The sequence below is a fragment of the Sapajus apella genome, unplaced genomic scaffold, assembly GCF_009761245.1.
Source record: "Sapajus apella isolate SASKATOON/1434 unplaced genomic scaffold, GSC_monkey_1.0 scaffold41, whole genome shotgun sequence".
Classification (NCBI taxonomy): domain Eukaryota; kingdom Metazoa; phylum Chordata; class Mammalia; order Primates; family Cebidae; genus Sapajus; species Sapajus apella.
Window position 1 is genome coordinate 11,629,117 of NW_022436981.1, and position 17,892 is coordinate 11,647,008.

Consider the following 17,892-nt stretch of genomic DNA (forward strand, 5'->3'; position numbering starts at 1 on the left):
GAGAGTTAGGACCTCATTTCAATTCTGGGTTTTCCTTTCCCTCCCCCATCCCTTTCTAAATCCTGCTGTAACTAGAATATAGTTGGGGATGGATAGAGTGATGGGGTGAAAAAGAAGGATACATGAAACAGGAAAAGTGTCTGCTTTTTCTTTTCTTTTCTTTTTTTTTTTTTGAGATGGGGTCTCTCTCTGTTGCCCAGGCTAGAGTGCAGTGGTGCAATCTTGGCTCACTGCAACCTCTGCCTCACGGGTTCAAGTGATTATCCTACCACAGCCTCCTGAGTAGCTGGGGGTTACAGGCACCTGTCAACATGCCTGGCTAATTTTTGTATTTTTAGTAGAGATGGGGTTTCACCCTGTTGGCCAGGCTGGTCTCGAACTCCTGACCACTTGATCCACCCACCTTGGCCTCCCAAAGTGTTGGGATTACAGGCGTAAGCCACCATACCCGGCTAATTTTCTGCTTTCTAATGACATTTTCTATTGGCCTCTCAACAAAGGGGAGAGAGAAATTATTTATGAGATCTGTAGAGATCCCCAAATGAGGTTCGAGTGAAAGAGCTTATGAGAAAAGAGTGAAAACAACAGTGGAAGCTTAAACAGAGTTTGCGGAGTCAGAATCTCTGTTCTGAGTTTGAATTCATGAATTTTGTTTGTTCATGAATTTACTTTCGTGATCTAAAGATGAATAGCCAGTTTTCTTCCTTAGAAGATTTTCCCCGGGAGCACGGTGTTCCTCATAATAAGCAAGTCAAATGGGCATGTCCCTCCCCCTTGCTGATACTTCAGATGGAGTGTGTCTGGAGACCCTAGCAGCATCTAGCAGGTAGGGGATATATGAAGTTAAGTAAAAAAGGCATGTTCTGCACAAGAAAAAACTTGTATCTTATGCAAAGTACATATCAATTCCAGGAAGCAAAAGGGAAATGTTTTGAAAAGATTTGTTCTTACAAAGGAATTTAAAATTTTTTTTTGGTCAGGTGTGGTGGTGCATGCCTGCAGTCCCCGATACTTGGAACTTTTTAATACCTTTTTTTGGGCACAGGAAAATTTATCTCCTGAACTTTGTATAGGTTATATTTCTTATACTAAGCATGAAATACGTTTAATTGAAGAGTTCTGTAACTATTTATCAAATCCTTACTATAGGTTTATTATTAAAATTGGTACTTTGGAGAGAAGTATAGAATGCTGACATAGTATAGTAGAGACAGAGATGTGGTGCCCAGATTCCCTTTTGAGAAATGTCTTGCTGTTGAGTTGTGGAAGGTGTGGTTGGCAGGTAGCCTCCGACTGTCACCTCCTTTAGGGTTAAACTTATCTGCAGAGAGGCTCTTCACTGAGGTTACCTTCTCAGGGAAGCCTGCAGTGGGTGAAGCCTTGGCCACTTTGGCTGGATATGGGAAGCACTTATGGGCAGCACTTCCTAATACCAAGAGTTAGGGAGCTCCTGTGCTCCTTACCCAATTAGCCCAGGTTGTGTTGGGTCTGCATCACCACTCAACTTCTCCCTCTGCCAATCTTGCCTCTTTCTCTTACTTCCCGCCAGTTCCTCTCTCAAAAATATCTGGCACCATTAACTTTGTCTCTGCATCTGTCTCCAGAGAATCCAACCTGCAACGCCCAGTTATTAATGATTTTGCAAATAATTCAAGAGACAGGACTATTCTCTGTGGTCGTTGATGCTGTGGGACAGAATGTATGTGCTATGACGTATTCAGATGACAGGGAGAGAGCTGAGTACTTAAAAAATCGGAGATGACTCCTGGTAGACATGAACTCTTGCCCTAAGATATTGGAGGGTTAGAAGACAGCAAGGATAGGCAAATGAAGCAACTGAGCCAAAGCAAGTAGTGAGACTGTGAGAAAGTTGGCCTGGCTACCAAGAAGGCTACGTGTTAGGGAAGAGTTAGAAATTGAATTGTTAATTTACTTAGGATTAGATCTGGCTGTGCAAAAGAGAGAAAACCCCAAAATAGATGTTTTCTTCTCTCAGATTAAAAAAAAAATTCAGAAATTTAGTTTTGATCTTGTTTGAGATCTCTTCCTGTCAATTTATTCATGATTCTGTCTACTTTAGAGTGAAGCCCTTATCATCAGGATCTAAGATAGTTGCTAGAGATCCAACTATCACATGCAAATTCCAGACAGCAGGATGGAGGATGAGATAAAGAAGGGCATGTCACATCATTTTAAAGAAACTTGCTTTTGATTACTTCTCATTGGCCACAATCCATACCTACTGGTGAAGGAGGCTGAAGAGTAACCCTTCAACTAGGCAGCAACATACACAGCTTAAAATTATTGTTACTTAAAAATTACAATGGAAATGTAGGATCACTCAGATGATGGAAACAAGTGAGACAAAATAATAAAAAAAACCTAAAATCTAGTGTCTTGAAAATGATGGTGGCAGTAAAACATTTCTAGAAATTATAGAGACAAAGTTATTTTATATATGTGTGTGAAATGTCAAAAGATTTGGGGCATATTTAGTTGGAGGTTAATATTAATAATCATCTAACATGTGTTGAGGGTTTTCTATGTAACAGGCATTATTTCAAATGCTTTGTATCGATCACATTATTTAATGGAGACTAGCAGGTAGGTTTTATAAATGATCTATTATATATAAGTAAACGGAGATTTTCAGGAAGCAAGACAATTGACCAAGGTCACAAAACTTTTAAATGGCAGAACCCAGCCTCACACTCACGTTTGTCAAACTCCCAAACCCAGTGACTTGCACCATGGTTGCTTATATTAGAGCCAGCAAGTGAGACATCAGAAAGGAGAAGCTGGAACTCAGGAGAGAGTGCAGACCTGGAATTACACATTGAAATCAGCCAGTTCTCATGAGCACTGAAACCATGAGAGCAGAGAACATGAGAGAAGAGAGTCAGGAAGGAGAGACCTCAGGCAGTGGAAAGAGGTGGATGCCAAGTCCTAAGTCTTAGGGATCTTTCTTTCCCTCCCTCCCTTCCTTCCCTCCCTCCCTTCTTCTTTCTGTCTTCCTTCCTTCCTTCCTTTCTTTCTTTCTTTCTCTCTCTCTCTCTCTACCCTTCCTCCCTCCCTTCTTCTTTCTGTCTTCCTTCCTTCCTTCCTTCATTTCTCTCTTTCTTCCTTCCTTCCTCCCTTCCCTTTCCCTTTCCCTTTCCCTTTCCCTTTCCCTTTCCCTTTCCCTTCCCTTCCCTTCCTTCCCTTCCCTTCTTTTCTTTTCTTTTCTTTTCTTTTCTTCCTTCCTTCCTTCCTTCCTTCCTTTCTTTCTTTCTCTCTCTCTCTTTCTTTTTTCTTTCTTTCTTTCTTTCCTTTCTCTCTTTCCTTTCCTTCTTTCTTTCTCTCTTTCTTTCTTTCTTTCTTTTTCTTTCTTTCTTTTTCTTTTCTTCCTTCCTTCCTTCCTTCCTTCCTTCCTTCCTTCCTTCCTTCCTTCCTTCCTTTCTTTCTTTCTTTCTTTCTTTCTTTCTTTCTTTCTTTCTTTCTTTCTTTCTTTCTCTCTCTCTCTCTCTCTCTCTCTCTCTCCCCTTCCTCCCTCCCTCCCTTCTTCTTTCTGTCTGCCTGCCTGCCTTCCTTTCTCTCTCTCTCTCTTTCTTTCTTTCTTTCTCTCTCTCTCTCTCTACCCTTCCTCCCTCCCTTCTTCTTTCTGTCTTCCTTCCTTCCTTCCTTCATTTCTCTCTTTCTTCCTTCCTTCCTCCCTTCCCTTTCCCTTTCCCTTTCCCTTTCCCTTTCCCTTTCCCTTTCCCTTTCCCTTCCCTTCCCTTCCTTCCCTTCCCTTCTTTTCTTTTCTTTTCTTTTCTTTTCTTTTCTTTTCTTTTCTTTTCTTTTCTTTTCTTTTCTTTTCTTTCTTTTGTTAGAGACAAGATCTCAAAATTTCACCCAGGCTGGAGTGAAGTGATATGATCAGAACTCACTGCAGCCTTGGACTTCTGGGCTCAAGAGCTCCTCCACCTCCACCTCCCAAATAGCTAAGACTAATGTGCACATCATGCCTGACTAATTTTTTAATTTTAAGTAGTAGAGATGGGGTTTCACTCTGTTGCCCAGGCTGGTCTCAAACTTCTGGCCTCAAGTGATCCTCCTGACTCAACCTCCAAAATTGTTGGGATTACAGGAGTGGGCCACTGTGCTTGGCTGGGTCTTTCTCTTGAAGGAGGAGGAGAAGCAGGGAAGTTGCTGGAGCAGAACCAGGGCAGGATGGTGTCAGGGAGGACCAGGAGAAAGACTTTCTTGAAGATGGAAGAGACAAATGATATCTATAAAACAGAAATTCAGGGAAAAAAAGTCAATTATTTGAGTAGTAAGAGGTCATTCATTGATTATCTTTAGAGTGTTGAAAGAGGATGTGGGAATGGGTAGAGGAAGGTGGATGGAAAATAATGAACAAATTGTTTAAAACTTGTATGGCAATTCTATTGCTAATAATAGCTAATAATAGGAGTTAATATTTATTGTATGCCTACTATGTACCAAGTACTGTTCCAAAGGCTTATGTAACTCATGTAACCACAACCCTATGAGATAGCTACTCTTATTATCCCTATTTTACAGATGAGAAAATCAAGGCAGTGAGAGAGTAAGAAATCTGTCTAAGGTCTCACTGCTGTTAAGTAGGAAAGCTGGGAATGAAGCTCAAGCAGTTTGGCTGCTAAGCTCATGCTTAGAAGCCTAGAAAACCCAAAGATTTATTTAAAAACTAATGACTTAGCAAAAATCCATATTTATTCTTCTGTTATAAAATCTCAGATACATTTTCATTGAAAATGTTAAATGTACTTAATGATTATCTATTCTTTACTTAAAAAAGTTGTTTTGGAAAGGAATTTCTTGCATATTTTCCTTGTCAGCTTTGACAGGAAATATTATTATTTAAAAAATAAATTCAATTTGAAGTCTTGAAGAAAAATTTACTGCATTTTTACTGGTAACCTTATTGAGAAAACTGAAATAATACATTATGGACCTTAGTAAATATCTCCAAAAAGAAAGAAGGCTTTGTGTCTTCACAGCAAAACATTTTAATAACTATGCACTGAAACAATGATTTTTTTTGTGTCTCAAATTCCTTTATGCCTACAGGCTACTCAATAGAATGTCATTAGAATATCTCGAAGCTATTTTCGCATAGTTTGAAGGCTCACCCATCTCCTACACAATCACATGTTGATTTGGAAAAAATATTTATATATATAGATAGCTGTGCATTACAGAGTATGGGCAGCATATTGGAATCTAAGGCTTACAGATTACCAGCCTGCTCAGCGTCTCTAGACCTTTTCAGGTAACCAGATTTATTAATGTCAATGTGTGCTTTCAAAACACTGAGAAATGGTTCTTAAAATGTTTTCACGAGGGATACCACAGATAGGTTTTTAAATAAAACAGTACTGTGATGTCCAAAAACAAAGACTTCTCAAAAAGTATTTATGTTTTTAGAATTTGGTGGCAATTAGAACAGGCGGATTTGAAGGGAATAGGTATGCTTTCCATGTAGACTTATCAGTTAATAAAATCATAACTGAGAATAGAGCTTCATTATGTGGAGAGATGTAAGGGCATAAATGTAAAGGCAAGAGAAAATGATAAAAGTTGATCAGAGAAAAAAGGAAATAAAAAAGCTGATTTTAAAGAAAAGCACTTTGGAGTACATTCAGTAATCATTTTTATGAAATTTTAAAATGATGATGTCACTGGCATGCATTGGTTTTACATACAAACTTAATATTAGATTTCCAGTTACCTTAGGAAACTCAGGATTATAATATGCTGCTACAACAATAATAACTAATCTCTTTTGAAAGCTTACCACATGGTGGGCGTCATGTTGGAGACATCTCATGTATAATTTTATTTAATTCTTGCAAGATCTCTAAGTGTTAGATAATCTGTTTTCTTTATGGAAAAGAAGGAGCCATTCTTTGTTAATAAGTGTTTGGTAGTGTCATTTTAATTTGTGGGCAAGCTTAATAAGTACGTAAAGTGGCTTTTTCTTTGGTAAGATGGTTGCTCTTTCAGTTTCTCTTTGATGATATACAAAATACCTTTATATAATGTATTATTTTTTCAACTTGAAATTTTTTTCTTCTTACATCCTACGTTATTGCTTTATTACATTCCATGAGAAGAATATTGAAAAAAATGTCTTCCTCATATTTTCCATGTTGCTTTTTAACATCTCACCTTTGAAATAGTACAGAAAGCTTTCTATTATCTAGTGTGGTTAGCCAGAGAAGTGCCAGTGAGGGGATTATATTATATTTGCAGCTACTGACTTACCACAAACTTACCACAAACTAAAAAGTGCTTTGTCCTTTATCTTCTGTTTCTTTATACTTGACATATAGCACTGTCTTATTTTTTCTATGGTAGGCTCAAAACCGTTCATTCATTCAACAAATATATATTGAGCATCTACCAAATGTTAAGCACCAGGGGTGCACTGGTGATCCAAACAGGCATCATTAATTCTTGTCTTCATGGGTGATTGTGTGGTGTTCGTCCCCAGCACACCTCCCAGTCTGTGGAAACACATTGGCAAACCGTGGCCATCAGCTGGGTTGTTTTGCACAGGATGAAAATTACTAAGTGTCAAACATAAAATCAAGAGAATAGACCATCCCAGTGTAATTTGATCCACCTACAAGTCTTCACCCACAAAATTAATCTTTTACAAATATATATGTATCTTCATTCAAAACAACACTTTGGTCTAAGTGGTGATTGGTTCCAGAGGATGTGAAGCAGATGTTTGGATCTATTAACTTGAACTGATTGTCATGTAACTTCTGATGAGTAAGATTTTCAGCTATTGTGGACAAGCCTCCCAGGGTTTGTAAAAGTCTTTTGGATGATGGTAGACAAGGGTCAAGATTCTTAGAACCTGCCTTTTTGTTTTATTTTGGAGTAAAAATATTAAGGGGAGAAAAAGGAGGAAACAGTGTAAGTAAACATGGTAATATTCTGGTACCCATATCAATTAGAAATTTTGTTCAGCCTCATACATTTGCTCTATCCTAAAAAGAAAGAGAGAAAGGAATATTTATTGAGTACCTACTATGTGCCAGGCCATACACCAGGGCTCTTATATGTCGTCTTATTTAAATTTTGCATCTATCCTATGAGGTTCAGATGCCTTTATTATGCCCATTTTATAAAAATAGAAACTAAAGGTCATGGAATTTAAGTAAGTTATATAGGATTATCCATTAATAATAAGTAGATTTTTGTTTTAAAATCTGATTTTGACTCTAAATTTCATGGTTTTCATTAGTAGAATTAATAAGTAGATGGTATAAAACATCAACTTAGAGCTCACATATTACTTTGGATATTTTGGAAGATAAATATTGTTTGCTAACTACTTATGGTAACCATATGTAGTCATTCAACAATAAGTTTCTGTGCTTATGTTGTACTATCCATATTGAAAAATATGTAGCTTTAGCACTCATGCCAGTGACAATATGATTGTATTTTTTGGTATTCCTTATCTCATTTCTATTTTAAAGTTATACTCCAAAATAATCCTGCATTGCTTTTATAGTAAGAGAATAACAGCTGTGAACAGTGGGAAACTCAGAGTATACAGCCACATTTTCAGAATGATTACTGGAAGCTTGAGGAAAGTATTCCTCAGAGTACAATTCTCCTGGGTAGGAACCATATTGGGAAAAAGATCCTGGCTGGACACTGTGTTGTTATGTATTCTGTATTTCCACCTTTCTTATCACTGTTCTATAAATGCGTATCTCTAAGGTAAGCCTGGCAGAAGCAGGGAGCAAACGAGATGCAGCATGAACCCGGGTTCTAGCCAGGTGGACCTGAATTCAAATCCCATTGTCTCAGGTGCTGGTTGAGCAAGTTATTTAATCTCCTTGAGTTTCATTTTTCTTCCTTGTCTAGTGGACATGATAACTTTCTTGCTGGCTTGTGAGAGATATAAAAGATAATATATTAAACTCATTAAATGGTATCTATGTGTGGGATGAAATCTGCTCTTGGTTAGAATGGGTTAAATGTTCGAGGTAGCCACGGTGACAGTCTATGGTTGCCATCAGTAGGAGGAGTGATCTAGATCAGAGATGCTTTTCTCATCTTTCTTTATGTACCCTGGCCTCTCACACACCCTTCTGATGCTGGCTTCCTTCACAGATTCCTGAAACATCCAAAGCTTTGGCATTCAGGTTGGGTTGCTATTTTTATATGTGCTGTGTTTTCAAAGTGACAAAATTCATATAGTGTTTAAATCACTCTCATTTCTCTATAGACCCGGACACTGAAATCCTTGAAACAGCAATCCCTCCTGTCCTCTCTGAATCCTCCATACATCTAACATAAAGCATGCAATCATTCATTTATTTAATAAGCAAATATTGACCTCCTATGTGACAGGCACTATATTAGGTGCTGGGGGTACAGCAGGAAAGAAAACAGATACATTTCCCCTCACCCTGGCACTTATGTTCCAATTGGGGAAACAGATACTCAACAATTCACTGTGTACTCATGTAATTGAATGCAGCAAATACCATGTAGAAGTACAAGTGTTAAGAGAGGATACAACAGGAGGTTGTACTTAATCCATGAAGCCAGGGAAGCCCTCTTTAGGTAATGATTTTATAAAATGTGTTGTCTGTCAGAAATTATATTACCCTTATGATGTAAATTAAAATATTCACCATGGAATCTCTCAGTTTCTTAGAGCTCAGCAGGGCAAACAGATATTAACTAGGGAGAGTGTTGTGGGAGAGCATTCAAAGGAGAGGGAGTAGCATGTCTTACTTAAACTTACTCCATTTAAAAAAGATAACACAGTAAGTTCCTCATCTTGTTCCAACCTTTTACCAATACCCAATTTCTATGTATGAGAAGGGGGGAGGACTAAATGTGATTGAACACATATATGTGTCAAACTTCTAATATAACATATTATGTCATGCCATTTTAACCATCATGGGGTGAGATATTATCTAAATATTGCAAATAAGTAGGCTAACTATGTCTCGGTTGCTCAAAATGGTTCTATCTCAGGGCAATAATTTATACTGCTCTCCTTTTCAGGAGAGCATTTCAGTTTGTGTGATATAATCCATGGTCATAAATAAATGAAGCTCAGAGGGATTACTAATTTGCCGTGGGTTGCACAGCTAGTAAATGCAGAGGGTGATGTGACGTCATGTTGGTGCTCTCTAATCTAAAGCCCAGGCTCTCGTACTGTATCACACGCACAATTTGTTGGCTCTACTCCTGTATTCCTCTCTATGTGACTCTTCTAATCGAAGTTAGGTAGCTCAAGACAAAACTGACAAACTCTGGCTTTCTCAAATCTGCATTCACTAATTCTGCTGAGTCATGTATTTCTATAAAGTACAATTGAAAAGAAATGAAGTACTGTTGGAAATAAAATGCTTGGCAGTACGAAGTGAAAATAGCAGTCAGGTAAAAGCTTTCTCAGCAAGGCAATTTACTTCTATAGAAGGGCTCATCACACAGATGGAGCAATGGTGAGAGCACACCAAACAAGGAGGGGAAAGGGGCTCTTATCCCTAATGCAGCTAGTCTCTACTGCTATGTCTTTCCCTTGTTGGCTGGGGTAGGACTGCATAATCTAAGCTAATTCCAATTAGCTATTTTAAAGAGGGCAAGGGTAGGGGTAGAAGTGGTGGGGTGAGTAGTTTTGGTGGGATGACTAAGGACAGAGCAGGTGACAGTAGGAGGGGTTTGTTTTTGGAAACTAGGGGCAAGGAGGCATAAAGAATGAGAAAGTTAAACTTTCAAATGGAGAACAAATAACAGGAAAGCTGAACATACTGACATATTTGTTCTTTGAAGAGGAATTCAAACCTTTTATGTTTAAGCCATTTTAATAATACTTTCTAACACAGTTTTTATCTTGGTCAAAACTGAGTGATACAAATGAAGTTTTTTTTTTTCCTGTAGAATATGATAAAAGCTTTGGAAAGCATTTTTTATATATAAATATATCAGAAACATGAAGTAGGATGCTATTGCTTCCTCTTTTATTTTAAACAAAAATCAGATTATACCAGCATCATATTATAAATAAATATTACATTGTTTTGTTCCTTTGTGGAATATACTGTTACCTCAAAGATGTGGGCATTACTCTATCTGCTTAGAGACAAGATTTTATGAAATATATCATGTGTTAGAATTTGTTTCCTTTATGACATATGTAAAATGATTCACTATGGAATTTCTGAGCATTTTTTAAAAAAATAGTATTCCTAGCTATATGCTACATAACTTATTAGGACTTCTTTGAATATATTTTAAGGTCTTTCATTCAATCTATCATTCATTTATTCAATTCCTATTCCTGTGCCACTGAATATGTTGCTTGTGAACATTATGTTAGCTAATGTTATGTGCTAACATTATGTTAGCACAACTGAATTTATACTTGATAGACCTGATATATATATATATATATCACCTTCCTTCCCTGCTTTCTAACTCAGAGAACATCTCCTGATCTTCATGTAGCTTACTCTGCTGTCTTCCCAGTAAAGATCACAAATAGCATTTTATTTAGTAACTTTGTGAAAACTCTCTTTTTTCCCCCAAACTGTCTTCTTTTCATATATTCATCAAATATTACGGCTAAATGAAGGCTCTGTGGACTGTGCAGTTCAGCACTTTGGTCACACTGTGAGTGGGGTGTCAGTGTGCATTACGAAAGGAAAGGGTTCTGTGGCCAAATGAATGTGGGAAACCACGAGCTAAACACAGCTTAAAAGGCTGTTTGACCATGAGAGTCCTCCAAATATAGGATAGGGAATATACAAATTCCTAAATTTATTTGACCACAAAAACCCTAGCTCACCATTTGTCTTGCAAGCGTAATATTCTATGACAGGCACATTGGGTAATGCAGATCTAGAACCTCATTTTATGAACAAATTGTCCCTGAGAAAAGAAATGACTCACCCAAGACCTAACAGGTATTTGGTGGAAAATCAGGAGACCAGAAGCTATTTTGTCCGCTTCTTACCTAAGCAACTGGACATTCCACAGCTCTACGAGTCCTGTGGTCCTTCTTGCATGCACCTGTGGGTACAATTTATAAAACTGCAGTTACTCATGTCCTGCTACTTTCTTTAGCTCCTATATGTTTGACTGTTTGTAAGGGCTGTGAATGTCAGTGATTTCCTATTCCAGTTGAACCAGGAAATTTGAGGAGATTAGGTTGATTCCATTTTCTTCTGAACAGTCAATTCAAAGTTTACCGAAGTTATCCTTTTCATTAGGAAAAAAATAAGTTTAAGAAATAAAGAGCTCACTTTCAGTCAAGAAGTTTATTGAACAAATATTTATTGAGTGCCTATACACGCCACATCCTATTCTAGGTGTTACAGAAATAGCAGTAATCAAAGCAAAATCCTTGCCCTCATGGTATTTAAAATCCAATGAAGGAAATCAGAGAAAAAACAAGCATCAGAGGTTGGCAAATGCTCTGGAGAAAAATAACATGGGCTAATAGGGATAGAGAGTGCTGGTAAGGGGGCAGGTGTGGGGTTGCAATTTTATATAAGGTGGTAAGTGATGTTTCACTGTTAATGTGATATTTGAGCAGAAACATGATAATCACTTGGAGAGTGGGATTAGCATGTTCTAGAAATACATGAAGGTCACTGTGTCTAGAGTTGAGGGAGCAAAGGGGAGAGTGGTAGGGGTCAGATCATTGGGCTGGAGGTCATTATGAGAACTGATACTCTTGGTAACACAGGAATAGTCGAGGGTTTCACATAGGGAAGTAACATGGCTTGACTTCTGTTTTAAAAGGCTTACTCTTGCTGTTATGTGGAAGATATGAGATTGGGTTCCCAGGAAGCAGGTTCTGAGATGGAGATTAGCATGCAAAGTTTATTAGGGAGTGCTCCCAGGACTGTAGGAGACGGGAAGGAGGCGGAGGGAGAGATTGGGCTACAGTGCGGTCTCAAAGCCTAACTGACCTCATGAGCAGCTCTGAAACAGATTTCTCTCTAGAGTTGTTTCAAGCTGGAGTGAGGGGCCAGGACTTTATATGGATGCATCAACTAGCCATCTAATGCTGCTAAGAAAGCAGAGTGACTTTGGCCAAGTTTTTTTTCTTTTTTTTTTTTTCCAAATGAGAAGAGCTCCTGAAGAGGACTGACAACTGAGTAGTTACAGCACTCCCAGCAGCTGGAGAATAAGTCCTTCTGCCTTAAGGGGATATGAATGGTTCTTTAGAGCATCCATTCAGGAGGCAAAGTGGAAGCAGAAAGACCAGTTAGGCAAAGTGGAAGCAGAAAGACGAGTTAGGAGGCAATGATTCAGAAAGAAGACGGCAGGTTCCGCTACTGGGATGTTAGAAGTGGAAGTAGTGAGATATATTCATTTTCTGGATTTATTCTGAAGGGACAGTCAACAGCATTTACTAATACATTGATGAGGGATTCTGAAAAACCAAAAAGAATAATATGAACTCATGATTTGTAGCCTAAGCAACTAGAAATAGGTAGAAAATATCTGAAGAAGTGAGGAAAATTTTGGGAGGTGGGGAACAACTTCAAAAGAAATGCAATTAATTCAGATTCAGATGCACTGATGTTCAGATATCTATGAGGTGTTCCAATAATGATGTTAATTGTGTGAGTGAAGTCATCCAGAGAAGCCATCCAGGCTGGAGAAATACATTGGAACTCATTGGCTTTTAAATATTCTTTACAGCTAAATAACTGGATGTGATCACCAAGGAGTAACTCCTGGGCTACGTCAAAGCTTAGGGGTCAGAAGGCACAAAGCAGACAGAGGGGTGTCCAGGGGATAGGAGGAGGACTGAAAGGAAATGGAGGGTCTGAAACCAAGCTAAGAAAGTAATTCAACAAAGAGAGGGTGAACCAAATACACTTATTCCTAATGGATAAATGTTTCCTATTGTTGTCTCTGTTCCTCTTTCTGAATATCTTGTTAGGTCAAACAGTACTTTGAAGCTTTTGGTTTACTTTAATTGAGGACTACTAATACTAATAGCTTTTTAAACTAGAAAGATATACCCCAAGGAGACGAGTAAGTAGTATAACTATATACTTATAGCAGTATATTCCGTATAATTTATAGCATTATAATACTGTAAGCAGTAATAACAGAAGTAGAAACAATCCCTATGTCCAATACAGATGAGGCCAAATTTAGACTATAATGGAATTTCACATACCGTTGATGAGATGTCAGGATTCACTTTAAGTATTGTACACTCAATTCTGAGTCTGTGAATTGGGTTTGTCCTGATTAGGATCTCTGGAATCATCCATTACCTGAGAGACAAAGATCCAAATGATTAATGTTTTCCATCTTTAGAGGAAAAATGCACCAAGGGCTGAGCAGAAGTGTCCTAGTGTTTGCCAGAAACAGGATGTAGAGGTGCAGAAGCTAAACGTGAAATCCCCCCCAAAACAACCTGATATCCATTGCCCATGCAGCCTGTGTTTTGTACATGACTTGTTACCCTTCTCTGACTTCATTCACTGCTCCTGTCACTAGTGAAGGCTTCTCCTTAATGACACTATAAGCCATGCTGGGAACAGGTTCCAAGCGTTTATCATTTTATGTCTTCAGAGCTTAGAATCGTGACTGGCACTCAATAGATGTTTATTAAGATAAATAAATGGGCTTCTAGTACCTTCTGTTATCAAGCTGAAGGCATAAAAACAGACAAATGGATGCCTGAATAGCCTTGGCAGCTGGATCTGTTTAATCACTTACATGTTTCTTGGCAAACTTTCACGGACTAATTTATTATTTTCTCAAATTTGTTTCGCATGTCAGGAAAAGAGATTATTTGTTCTGTATTATTTATTTTAAAAACAATGTTTTAAGAGTCTTTCAGCTGAAAGGTATTGCCGTAATATCTGTTTATGAATAATGGTGAAGAATGCTTGCTTCGGCCATCAATAATGCCAGATTTTAAGGAGAATTTTGGATTGTTTTCATCTGTTGCAAACTTTGACAAACTTATTTTTTTCTGAAAAAAAAAATTCAGCAGAGCAGTTTGTGTTCTTTAGTGGGAGAGAGATCATTAAAAGTTTGTGTTTACAAAATACTTAAGGGTCTTGGGCAGACCATGGATGATTCTTTTTGTCAATGGAAAAGTGGTTGCAATTAGAGGATAGACACTTTTCTGCTCTTCATCCAGGTAATTTATATGCTCTTTTGTCATTCAAGACTAGTGCCTGTTTTTTGACCAGGTGCCATCACTTTCTATTTCAATACAGAATGGTTTCTATAGAAATTATCCAAAATATATGTGCTCTTTGAGGCTATATGTAGCTACTATCCAGATGGCTGAAGCATACTGTTATAATGCATGACCATTTATGTGTTTTTAAGTAAAAATTATGACTTCTATTATTATAAGAAATAGTCTATAACAACAATTATTAGTTAATCAAACAAAAGAAAGAAAATGGTTAGGGGAAAGTCACCAATAAGACACAGGGCAAAATGTCAAAATGTCAAAATAATGAATTGATTTAATTGGTTCTCATGTTGCAAAATGATTCAAGAAAGCATTTGAGCAGGAAGAGTAGGGACTAAAGTATTTTTCTCTTCTAAATTTGATTATGCCAACTTAATTAAATAATATTGCTTTATGTTTGGGGGAGGGAATGAGAAAAAGAAAGGATCAGAGGGGAAAGTACAGAATGAGATATAGGAGAAGAATTTCATAGCAGTTTGAATTCACTTGAAATAAACTGATTGACCACTGACAAAAATCTGGACTGTCACTTCTTCTTGGGGAACCACACTAGAACTTTGAGATAAGAGTGGTTTCTTAAGATTTATTTAAGATTTATATATAAATCAAAACATCAAAGGGTAGTATCAATACATACATATATATTTTATACATATATATCCCTATATATACATATATGTTAATATTTCTATTTCTGTTCTTCACTGAATAAAGCTAAAACATCTTAATTCAAGATCTTTGATTACCGAGATTTAACTTACTTTATTTTTGTCTTACTTGCCTTTATTCTCATTTATGTTATTTATCAAACTGGAAAACAACAATACCAACAGGAGTAACATGTATTAAGAATCTCCCTGGCACAGAGCTAAGAATCTGTGGAATTCTTACACACTGAATTTAATTTTAATCCTCACAAGAAGGCTATTAAATGAGAGCTAGTCTCACCCGCATTTCACAGGTGAGAGGACTGAGTCTGTGAGAAGTTTAGTAACTTGTCTGAGGGCCCACAGCTAGTGATGGTCTGACTCCAGGGTCCTATGCTTTATGACTTATTTCCCTTGCTGTTTTAATAGGTGTCTTCAATCCAGCCGTCTCTCTCTGCTTGAAATAAGTGATATTCCATTTAACCTTCCTATCTCCTTCTCCCCGTCTTTCTAAGTGCAGCCCACATGCCACCACCTTGAATTACTGCACTCCAGGTGGCTGTAACATCACCCTCTGAAATTCCCTGTCTTTGCTACTCAAAGTGTAACACACTAGCAGCGGATCTGGGGTGGGGCTCCCAGGACATCTCCTGGGAACTCCTTGATGGGGATAGCATTGAATCTATAAATTACTTTGGGCAGTATGGCCATTTTCATGATATTGATTCTTCCCAACCATGACCATGGAATGTTTTTCCATCTGTTTGTGTCCTCTCTTATTTCCTTGAGCAGTGGTTTGTAGTTCTCCTTGAAGAGGTCCTTTACATCCTTTGTTAGTTTTATTCCTAGGTATTTTATTCTCTTTGTAGCAATTGTGAATGGCAGTTAGTTCTTGATTTGACTTTCTTTAAGGCGACTTTTTCTTTTTTCACTTTGTATCTCTGTCATTTGTATACTTGTTTTATATTCTCAAAATATAAGCTTTTTGAGGGCAGGAGGGGATTGTATTCTCTTTTGAGTATCCATAAATATGTGTAAAAATAGAAGAAGGCACATAGTTTTTTTTCATAATGTGCACTTATATTCAGAAATTTAAACCATATTCTAGGTCAAAGTGTCCTATGTTGTTTAGAATAGTTTCTCCCACTGTGCTAATAGAATCACTTATAGAAATTATTTTACTCATTATTTCCATAATCTCAGGCTTTTGATAACATTGAAAATGTGAAGAGGTATAGTCTAGGTTTTTAAAATAATAATTCCTTCCCATAGCCTTGGTCTATAACTGGTTCTTTAGATACAACATCTTTCACTGCCAAAGCACAAATGTAGATATTACAGATTTGGAGAAAAATCAATACTTAGAGAATAGAAATACTGAAAGCTGAAGACATAATCAATTCACATATGAAGTTTTAAGGTTTGTCTGCAGTCAGGATTCTTACTGTCTTCCAGGAACCTTGGAATGAAATTTTGTTTTTACAAGGATTTGATTCCAAGATTTATTTTAGAGATAATTTTGCTAATAGCATAACCTCAGTCACTACAGATGCTCCTGTATTGTTGCTTACGATTTATATACTAAGGATTAAGTTACTGAAATTTTGAAATAGCTGTGTGTTTTCTAGTTCTTTATTTGGACACAGTGTTTGCATGTATTTATACCTCTAAATGTTCTCTTTGTGTGTGACCAACTGATTATTGAGATTGGCAGATGCTAAGGCCCTTCAATCAGCTTCTTATTGCTGTACAATCTGGCTTTTCTCTTCCTTTCACAGAATATGTAATTAGAATACATGCATGAAAAGAAAAGAAGGCAAACACATATCATTGGTTCTTTAAAAAAAAAAAAAAAAAAAAAAAAAAAAAACTTCTACTTATTCTATTTCAGCAGTTAGTATGACCTCTCATGAAGTTCCAAATCTAAAAATTGTCAAAACAGAAACTACTCTTCGGAGCTGACACAATTCCTCGATTCAGGAATGATTCTGCTTTACCTCTTTTTAGAATTTCTTCTTTCTGCGTGAGTGTGTGTGTGTTGTTTTAGTATGAGGCTCCCTTCCCACCTCAGTCATTGGTTTGCTCGCTCCCTTATGTGATGAATCAATGCTTTCAGAACAGGGGCTTCTGAGTGACTGCGGGAACAATTACTTCCAAATGAACTCGTGCATCTTATCAGGGAGCATTCAGACCACACCCCAGGTAAAAGGAAAGCCTTTGCTTAATGCTTTCAGTAACTTTTAAAAGCAGTGTATGGTGGTGGTGGTGTTTGCTGCAAGGATGTGAGGGAGAGCTACCCGCTGTAGATAAATTTGTCTGTATATTGAAATGAAATGCTATCTTCACTTAGAGAAAAGGCAAGCTGATAAAGACAGAACTGCTCATTGGGCAAAAAAAATGCTCAGGATTGCCCTTGGCACAGTGATAATACTAAGGTACCCTGTAATGTCTTAACAGAAGGCTAGAGGCCATCTGTGAGTGTGGGTGTCAACATCTGAAGGAAGAGAACTTTCAGAGAGATATAAGAAAGGAAGGCATTAGAGCCCATAACTGAGCAAAGGAGCTGTTAGCCTGCATGGCATGGGAGAAAACAATTTCTCAAATTATTAGGCTATCCAGTGAGAAGGTGATGGTCTTAGAGATTTTGAGCATTTCAAAGCATATTTAGAAAAAGATTTTAATCCTTTTATCTCCTATTTCTGTGATTAAGATAGTTTCCCAAGGATAGAAACTGAAATATTTAAATAACATTGACAACTGAAAGTGTTAATTGTCAATTAACAAGTGCAATGCTGTTAACATGCATCTGTTGCTGCTTTGTGGAAAATGATTTTTCATCACCATAGCAATTCATTCTCAGGCTACATTGGAACTTAGCCACAGTATGCTGTAAACAGCAAATTTTTTTTGTTCCGTCCTATACCAGGGATTAAAGTCTCCTGGCTAACATTTGGCTCTTTATCTGAATGTTACATTGCATAGTTAGTATAATTTCAAATTCTTTTCCAA

At 37.3% G+C, this 17,892-nt stretch overlaps 1 protein-coding gene across 19 annotated transcripts in view; it reads left to right on the plus strand.

Annotated features, from left to right (window-relative positions):
• The window catches only part of MLIP (muscular LMNA interacting protein), a 271,628-nt gene that overhangs the window by 92,601 nt on the left and 161,135 nt on the right, over positions 1–17,892 (plus strand). For 5 of the 19 annotated variants that reach the window (XR_004275622.1, XM_032299728.1, XM_032299717.1 and 2 more), the window contains exon 1: positions 16,963–17,085. The exons of 8 other annotated variants lie outside the window; for them this stretch is intronic. Coding sequence is in view for 9 of the 11 variants with exons in the window: in XM_032299728.1 (XP_032155619.1) it covers positions 16,990–17,085 (96 nt within the window). In the remaining 2 variants the exon portion in view is untranslated. Of the gene's footprint in view, positions 1–4,805; positions 5,276–16,774; positions 17,086–17,892 lie in introns of those variants that run through there. 6 more of the 19 variants (XM_032299716.1, XM_032299723.1, XM_032299724.1 and 3 more) reach the window with 4 other exon arrangements.